The sequence below is a fragment of the Trichoplax adhaerens genome, genomic scaffold (assembly GCF_000150275.1).
Source record: "Trichoplax adhaerens TRIADscaffold_7 genomic scaffold, whole genome shotgun sequence".
In the NCBI taxonomy this organism is placed as follows: Eukaryota; Metazoa; Placozoa; class Uniplacotomia; order Trichoplacea; family Trichoplacidae; genus Trichoplax; species Trichoplax adhaerens.
In genome coordinates, this window is record NW_002060949.1 from 1,941,860 (window position 1) to 1,951,771 (window position 9,912).

At 29.9% G+C, this 9,912-nt stretch overlaps 1 protein-coding gene across 1 annotated transcript; it reads left to right on the plus strand.

Moving 5' to 3' along the window:
• Positions 1 to 901: 901 nt before the first annotated feature.
• TRIADDRAFT_57990 (uncharacterized protein) lies at positions 902 to 1,720 on the plus strand (the record flags this gene model as incomplete). The annotated part of the gene is made up of 1 exon (XM_002113956.1): positions 902 to 1,720. The coding sequence occupies one exon, from the start codon at positions 902 to 904 to the stop codon at positions 1,718 to 1,720; it is 819 nt and encodes a 272-aa protein (XP_002113992.1).
• Between the last annotated feature and the right edge of the window lie 8,192 nt (positions 1,721 to 9,912).

The following is a 9,912-nucleotide window of genomic DNA, read 5'->3' on the forward strand; positions in this document are numbered from 1 at the left end:
TGATGTTGATGAGCAATTAATTGCCATTCTGTATCCTGAAATACATCTGATTAATTTCAATAATACAATTAGAGTATGCCATCCATTTTATTTGTCACAAGTAATCGAAAACATTTCGTACAAAGTTGATAACAAACTTGTAGTAATCTCAATATCAAAATGCCAATAGAAGGCTACTAATGCGTATATCATAGGAATAATGTCTATACCTCCTTTTTTTAGTAATTTAAGTTATAGCCAACTAAACATAAATTTACTCTCTATTTGACACTTACGAGTACTTACGTCATATGTACGAAACGCCACTTATTTTGAATCGAAAAGTTTTATAAATACATTATTGATCTAGGTGACAGTGCGTGAAGGTATTTTGAATAGTGAAGAAAAGATAAAACAGGAATCAAGATCGATATTATAATCAATAAAATGAAAGATAAACATATTCTAAAGTAAAGAGACACATTGGAACAATATTAGAAAGCAGTTATTCATATTGATATTTATTATAATAGGGGTCTAACGATCAATAAAACTTTGTTTTCCTTACATTCTTCTAGTACTATCTAAGATAGAATAGTTTCTATACTTCGATTTATGCAAATTTTACTCTAAAAATATCTTCAAAATATCCTTTATCCGATTGTTTGCGCTAAATTGGTGTTCTTTCCTCCATTTATTCATCTATGTAACCAAGAATAGGATATATTACAATTGTCTATCAGAACATATTAATATTACGTAAAGTTAGATCGCCTCTAGTGGTATTAAAGCCATCGTATTAGGCGAATACAATTCAGAAAGTGAAAAATTGATACCCCTATTATCACAAGTCCACTAGCCATTTTTCGACCATCAATTTGTCACTATTTCTCCGTAAGAAATTCCATACATCCAACCCAATATGGCTCTATCATCGATCGATATAGCACAGTGCAGGAATAAAGGTGAACATAAACAATTATGCAAGAAATTAAGTGATATTGAAAAGCAAGAGCATTTAAAATCTCGACAATTACTCAAGGATCATCAAGATTTGAAGTTCCAATTGATGAGGATGAAATCAAGCAGCTCCATCAGTAGAAGTGCAAGTGCAAATAATGTTCGCTTACCAAAATTACCTCATACATCAAGTAATGGCCAAATTAATTTAAGTAGTAAGGCAACACCAACATCATCCCCTCAACATAGTCCTATGCTTCGTAGGAAGAATATAATTGGCCAAGTCAATGAAGCTAGGAGGCCGGATGCTCCAGCTCCTAATCCAATGAGTCCGTCAGTAAGAAGACGTGTATTCTTATCCGAACAAAACCGGGCCAGCTCAGAAAGTGATTTATTCAACATGAAAAGGAAAAAAGATCCAGGATTGATTAGTATGAAAGAGTTAGCTATGAAATTGAATAAATCTTATAGCAAAGATAGTCGGTTATTAGATACGGATAAAGCCTATGAACAGTTAATAACTGATTTAGACAGATTACGAAACGATGATCGAGATGAAAAGTCAAAAGATTTGAATACGAGAGGATCAGCCTCAACGCTTTACAGCACGGATGACGATGATAATTCTTCCTATGGAGAAGGATTGAATGAGGTATTAGATCAACCGCGCAAGTTAGGTCCTCTGGCTAAAACTTACGTTAATTCGCCTATACTGCAAAGGAAACTGCACCTAGTAGCAGATTGCAAAACCTCATTAAATTCAGATGTTAGGTCAAGTTGAACAATTAAGGTTATTATATGAATGATTCGTTCGATAAAAACTTGTATTGTAGGTTAGGATAATGTTATCAATTGGGTGGGTATTAACAAATCAATATGATCAAATTTGGATAATTGGGTAACTTCATAGATAGCTGACTTTCTAATAATCATATCTCTCGACTAATTTAGTATGTATGAAAGGCTACTTGTCAATACGACAGATTTTCATTATCGTCATATCACAGTCTAATGGTTGCAATTGTTACCACAAAGTGTAATGTATACTATTCATACCGCTATTTGTAAACTAGGTGTCTACCCTTTAGTAGAGTAAAATTAATCACTAATCATTAAATCATTATCATGATTTCATTACTTGAAGCAACATTTGTTTATAAAATGTTCCTATAATATTAGTAACTGCTGAAATTTTAATTAAAGAAACCTTTCACATTGTTATTGAAAGTTGCGTGACACATTTTTGCAGAATAGAATTAACAACCAATCATTCATTCATTGATTAACCTAGTAACTAGTATATTTATTGGTTGATTATTCATCATTATAAGTAGGAAAATTATGAAGATTATTGTCGATATTCACTGCCTCTCTTGAAGATTGGCATAGCATCTTAAATTTATTTTCATTTTTCTTCTCACATACCTTATTACAAATTTATTATCAATGGCAAACACTACGATTATAACTAAATAATGTAATATTTGTACCTGTAGGTAATTTTAGAGTCCATTCTTTCCTTCAATATTAATTAACCTGTTATGATGTCATCATTTTCATATAAAAAATAGTGTAATACAGTATATTATCTTAAATAATCTGGATAAAAATAATATTATTTCGCTAAAGTTAGATAGCTGTTGTATCATCATCATTTAAGGTATCATTAAAGTCACGTAAGGATATTACGATATCCTGTATACTTTCTCAATGTCAGAATAAAAAAATTTTCAAAATTCTCGCCGTGTAGCATCAATCGTAACTGGACTAGTGGGAACTTCCTTAAAAGTAAAAAATAGTTGTAATGTAAATTATCCGTAGTTATGAAGCGTTATTAATAAGATAATCCCGAAATCCTTCCATATCAAGAGCTACTACCGTATTAACATTTACCCTGTTTCGCTTCAAATGTCTTCTTAAAGTACTCGTATAGTTATGGACTATCATGCTTGAAATCCTTTCTAAACGCTACTAAATATTCTTAGCTGCCACAATGGCTGCATATCGATACTTTAATGAACTTATAAATTAAAATTAAAAATATTGGCTTTGATACAGTAACTTATTACATATATATAAAGAGAGATATAGACAGTGATTAGCAATCTATAAAAATTAAAATAGAACTATAGCATAACACGCCACTTTTTATCTGAATGGCACAATTTTTAATAGTAATTGACTAAAGCTGGCTCCTTATTACAAAATTTTGTATCAATATTTCAAATAAATTGATGCAGTAACTTAAATTAAGACATTATTAGAGTTTCTGCTGCTAATCTTATTATCCATCGTCCTATCTTACAGATTGCTACTAGGTTCTATTTTGATGCTAAAATCGTCACAACAAACATCCCATAGAATAGATCAAGTTCAATAATTTACTACAATCTATTATCATATCATATTATCTAACGAAAGCGTTAAGAAAACAAGCACACATAGCTGAAGGGAATTAGCAACCCTTTCTATGACGCATCTACAGAAACTTAATTGAGCATCACTGTATTATGCTCCACTTTGAATAGTGTGTTATGAAATTTCAATGCAGTCAAATTTCAAGTCTAGTTTGCTCTATTTATACTTCCGAATGGTATGAGCATGAACTTAGATAGTCAAATATTATTCCGTCTTGCAACTTTGTTTTCATAAAATAATGGTACCTTTGTCTCTCTCTTTAATCGTCCGTAATGGTTTAAAATGATAATCCAGTCAATTGAGGATTATAAATAATAGGACATTATTGTAATCCTGTTCATTTAGTTATTAATGATAAACAATCAAGCATCCTACGTCAAAATGTAGCTAAGATACTTTCAATAGGGTGTTTCTAGAGAAGGAAATGGTATAAAAATATAATACAAGAGACTTTACGATTCTTTTTAAATGGAGTAAACATTCCTAATATAAAGATTACTAACAAATACTTTTCATTGCCTTAGAGTTGTATAATATTTGACATTTATTTCTGCTGCTGAGACAGTTCTGTGCAATATCTAAAAGTTTAGAAATCAATATACTTCAATAACAGCATATAATAGGGTACAGTCTATGATTCAAAGTTATTAGCGTTGAATATCACAACTGTTTTTCTAATATCGTTTTAGTAATGCTAGCAATACAGAAGTATAGCATAAATGACTTTATGATTATCTTATATAATAGGTAGTAAGCATTCTAACCAGATATCGTTGTGGTATATTTAGTATATTTAGTACTGTACCATCTTTAGTAAGTGTCATGATATTAAAAAGCAAAATTGACTATGCGATTAGTTTATGCTATCTAGGCGTTCCTTGTATGAAGCCAAATAACAAAAAAGTGAGTCAATAAATCAATCGTATTAATAAACGACAATATTTGATACTTTCATAATATCGTTTAAATATTTATGAAACTTGGATAAGCCTGGGACTAAGGATTACTTAAATAACGCGGTAAAATAAATGATTTTACAAGTCAATATTACTATGAAGTTCAGATAAATTTGAAAACATAGGTTACTAGGTAAAAATTGGATAGATATAATAGTTAGTACGAATATAGAAAAATTACCATTTATACCCATATTTAGATGAATCTGGGAAAAGGGGATTACTAAACTAATGCTTATAAAATATACTAACTTAATAGGATAAAATTATTAGTAATCTAATTATACAAATATGCTAATTAAAATTATTAATAGGCAATAAGGCTATATGTAGATGGAATTAATCCCGTTATAAAATTTGTGAATATATATCATTCAATATAAAGGCTTTAGTTATTATTAATACAAAGAGTTTTGTAGATTATATATACAGTGAAAGTCTATATCACAACTTATAAACTCTGCTAATGGTGATACGATATTTTCTCTCTATCAAATGAACGGCATTCTATAGTTGAAACTTGGTAAGATTTTTGATCTTATTTCTTTGGATATCAATATAATACTTATATTTACATTCGTTATTTCAAACAATTAAGAAAGTAATGGAAATTGGTATTTGATAATGATTATTTACAGTCACGATTTTGGATCTAAGTTCGATATAACTTGCTTTACTATTTCACGGTCTGCAAGCATATTCGTACCAGTAAATATGCGGCCAAATCCTGGAATTATAAATCCAGTAAGAACTTGCATAAATGCCTCTACAAAATCTAAGATAGCAAAAGATAGAAAGCTCTTTTGCTAGTATTTTTGTTCTATTACGAACAGTAATGCATAGTTATGGGATTATATTTCATTCCGCTTCGCTAGTTATAACTGTTAATTTACTGCTTTAATAATTTCATACTGCTAATATTAACAACTGCAAAGAGTCTCTATGGTAACAGTTTTCTTGAGTATTGATCTATCATTACTTTAAAGTATAAATGTATTGACTGCAAAATTTAAATAAACCATCAATAATGATACAAGACACGTATGGTATATAGCTTACGTCCCTAACTTAAGAAAAAGCCACTTGCTTTGCTTTTAGAGTCGTCGTCGTACATCTATTAGAATTGAAGCTGTATATTCATGCACAAAAAATTATGCAGTATCTATTATGGAATATCTTTGCTAGAAGGGATTATAGCAAATATATGCTATGGAATTGTAAACTATTTTTAAATTGTCAAGCGGAGTAGAAGTCGTCTCATTCATAATGCTAAAGGTACGACTCTACTTCTATTATACAGTATATTAGCATCATATAGATGATCATATAAAATCTCGTCGGGATACCATTCCTTAATATCTAATTACAATAATTAAAAAATATCTTTAAATAAATAAGTTACTTAAGACGGCTATAAGATGACGAAGCGAAGAGAAGTAATTGAGTAATTTAACAAATTTGTCGCACTTATTTTATTTTCAATAAAAATGTTAATGTAGTTAATGGTAATTCTGTATCTAATATCTTATCTAGAGCTTAGTTTCGTCAAGTGATTTATAAAAATATTTGATAAATATAATCTGAAAGAAAATACTATCCATATTACTAACAATCTGCGTCAACACATATACATAATTCCCTGGTTACCGTTATTTGCTATATAATTGTCAATCAGCGGCAATGAGCAAAATATTTATTAACAGAAAGCAATAATCTACTACGTTGATATAGCGTAAAAATTATTCCTCGTATTTTAATCAAATTTGTAGATAGTGAAGAAAGGGCATTTTGATGATTAGTCTCCTCATATTGTCTGATAGAACTCAACAATTGTAGTAACTTGGGTACTTAATACAATATACTGTACTAATACCTATCTCCCTATCTAAAATTTTTTTCTACTGCATCTTGTTAGAAAATTTCTGTATACAATATACCTAAGCGCCATACTCTAAGTGGACTTAGATATTGCGATATAAAGAGAACAGTTAACTATTTTATAGACATATACACTCATATAAATTGCTTTATTGCCACATTAGCTTCGCAAAATAGAAGAAAAATATCACAAAATTGATAAATGAAGCTTCTCTGACAATGTAATTATTGGTCAAATCAGAATGCTGATTAATTGACCTGAAGAAGTATGATGGTACGCAATATGGGTACCTATTTAACTCCAAGCTTGAAATGGCTTTCGAATATAAATACGATCTATTTCACATATTTAGTAGAATGTAAGTTCTTTAGCCTACTCAATATTGAAATTGTTTTAATTACCATATCGCACTGACTAATTAATTTATAATTATTCAGTGCTTTATTAATCGTCAACTTAGAGATTTTGAAGAAATTTAGTTCATATTCATGTATATTTCGTAGAAGAATGTGCTACTGATGACAGGACAACATTAGAATAAATCTAATTATTCTACAAAATTTATAAGATATTTCTTTCCACTTAATACCCTGGTAGACCTCATAGGAATAAATGGAGATAATTGACGTCAATGAAGCAGCGTAAAGCCATTTAAACACTATAGGGGGTCCGTTGATGATATTACTTGATAGTATTGATATCCTGTCAACAATTTTTTATGACATTACTGATTGTTGTTGATTGTAGGTTAACTATTGTATGTATATTATTGAACTATGGAGTACAGTATATAACAGAACCTTGTTTGTAGATTTTGTATGGATGCTACTATAATGAATAATTTATTGTTGATTACTTTGTAAAAGCTTACCAAGAAAATAATTAATGCTTCTAATCTTAATAAATTGACATTTATTGCAGGTTATTTGTTACCCTTATGTAATAATGTATCGTACTAACGAAAAAATTGTGAAATTATTCGTATACGATATATTCTAAGCAAAAAATAAATTCTTTATCTTAATTGATCGCGCATCATCTAGATTTGAGCCTTGCTGCTATCAAGTATGGCAAACTTCCTTTTATAATTCTAGAGTCGAATAGACTTTTAATTTTATAAAGATTTTACTATCATAATTGTTTCATTCTATTTCGAATAAGAGAATAGAATTTAAAGGTTCAAACTCATTCCATTAATAATCAATGTACGCTGTTCTTTATATAGTAGTTATAAAACTAAGTAAACTATAGGATGAAATTCTTCGTTATCGAGATCTGCAACATTCGGGGATTAAATCCGAGAAAATCGAGTAATTACACACAGAATCTGCCATATAGAGGATTACAGTTGAAAATCTTTCATTCATCCATTTCTAGAGCTTGGTCATGACAACAAAGGCGTATACAAAGTTATTTGTCATGATATAACAATACCAAAGTATTAACTTAGCTATCCATATTATGCTGATGGCTACCAGCGATGGATATTTAATGAAAGATATCTCTTCATTGATTGAAAGTTTCGACAAAAATAAGCCAGATTATAACTAATTCTAGAATAGCTAGTTATCCTCCTCTTCCTAATTGTACAGTATACGTGTACTATAAACTTTAGCCAAATATTCAAAGCTATACTTTTTTTTCTTCCATCCTGTACATTAATATCAGTTACTCTATACTATTATAAAATGCAGTAAAGGGTTGTCCAATAAAGGAATATATTCTGAGAAGCTTTGATATTATTAATAATTTAAAGTTCATTTAAAACCGAATGTTTATTAAAAGGAACGAATTAAAGTCTATTATGACCCCAGGATGTAAATAACTGTCATTCCATTCGTACTTGAAGTGGATCCGATCAGTATGACTATCTAGCCAATTCTTATCTTTGTTTATGAAGTAATCATTAAGAGGCCATACTGAGTTTTTAAGAATAGGAATAAGAATAATAAAAGTTACAAGGTTGTATTGTCTCCTTAAGAATTAATTGTTATTAATGAGCTAAGGGTGGCAAATAATTTACGTAAAAAATAAAATAAAGATAAAGAACGCACCAATTATGTCAATCTTGAGCTTAATTCAATAGCCTATATATTAAAGGCCGTGATTTGATTATTTCAGGAATGTCATAGAGTTCCATAGTTGCGTACTATTGATTTTAACATTAAGTTGACCTACGTTACTAAGTTACGAGGTCAACTAGGTGGATTTAGTTTAGTTTATAGGTAGTGTAAGAAGTATGAGTAGACGTTAGCAAGGTACTTTATCGTACATCATTGTCAATTGATATCGTCTATATTGGATATGATATCATTACTGGCTATTATGAATGAATTAACGAGATCTAGTATCTAGCTATAGTCAATAAGTATAGCTAGTTTAGGACATGATTTAGTCGTTAGCCAGTCTGAAAATATATAGTAATAATCTTATTATAGCCATAATTCACTGTAGTCGTATATACAGTATGTTACATTATATCGAACGTAGGTATTGTGATGTTCATTCATGACTAAAAATTATATTACACTGTACAGAGTAACAGAACAAATTATCACCAATTATGGGGAGTTTCATCGGCTTCGATCTTAGAATAATACTGTACGAGCTAGGAGAAATAACTCACCTACAACTATCCCATACTACACTATAACCTACAGAGTATTCTAAGAACCGCTAAGGAGCTGTTTAGATGGAAGCTAGGTTCTCCAACTATAGAACGAGAGACTGTAATATGTGCGTAAAACATATACAATTTATATGCGCACGTTAGTCATATATAGAAGCCTACCTACCTTCAACCACTTGTTGCTTGTTACTGTCGTTTCTAGTGACAACTACGTATACAATTTCCTCATATTTACTATTAAATTATTTCATTATTTTAAATAAAAATCAGCAAGAGACTTACTTCAAGCATAGTAATCAAGTTCATTAAAGCCCGTTGCTTTATCGTCTATGAAATGTAAGTATTAGACGTATTTTTGTCTGTAACACATTACTACACATATTGATTTGAATAAAGTTAACCATTTTTTTAACGGTATAATTCCATGACTACTTTGCTATTCCTTATCGCTACAAAGAATATCTTCAAGTGCAACTTAATTTCTACGAATATTGAAGTTGTACGTATCCTCAGTTACTGTAGTATTTCTGGTAACAAAATAGATATATGAATATTTGCTAACGCTAGTGTAGAAAAATTCATATATAGGAGGCGTATCTTACCAACTTTGACTATATTGACATTATTAAGTAAATGTTGTACGGCAACTTCTGACGACATTAGTAGTCGCTTTTTATAATTAAGAACCTACAAATATCCATTAGGTGATCGACGATAAATTTATATCCGTTCTATGTAAGTGTACGATGTTTTTGCAATCGTCGATTTTATCCTTTCTTGATTTTACACTTCTGAAAAATTTAATCGATAGGGAAGCCATCGTAGCTTATTAAAGTTTGATTGATAAGGTTTTATTATACTGTTACATCCATATTATAATTTAACGATCTGTATGAAATTACTTCACAAGTTCTATCCGTTAGAGATAGGATTCTTATTCACTTCAAGTTATTGTCTTTAGAAAGACTCTAAAATTATTATATGTTAGAATTAAAAAGTTAAAGCGTAATAATACTGACGAAATAATCCTGCGCTAATTTGATTGTCTCAAGCTGTAGCGATTAGCCGACTGGCGCTTTTAAATCTGACAC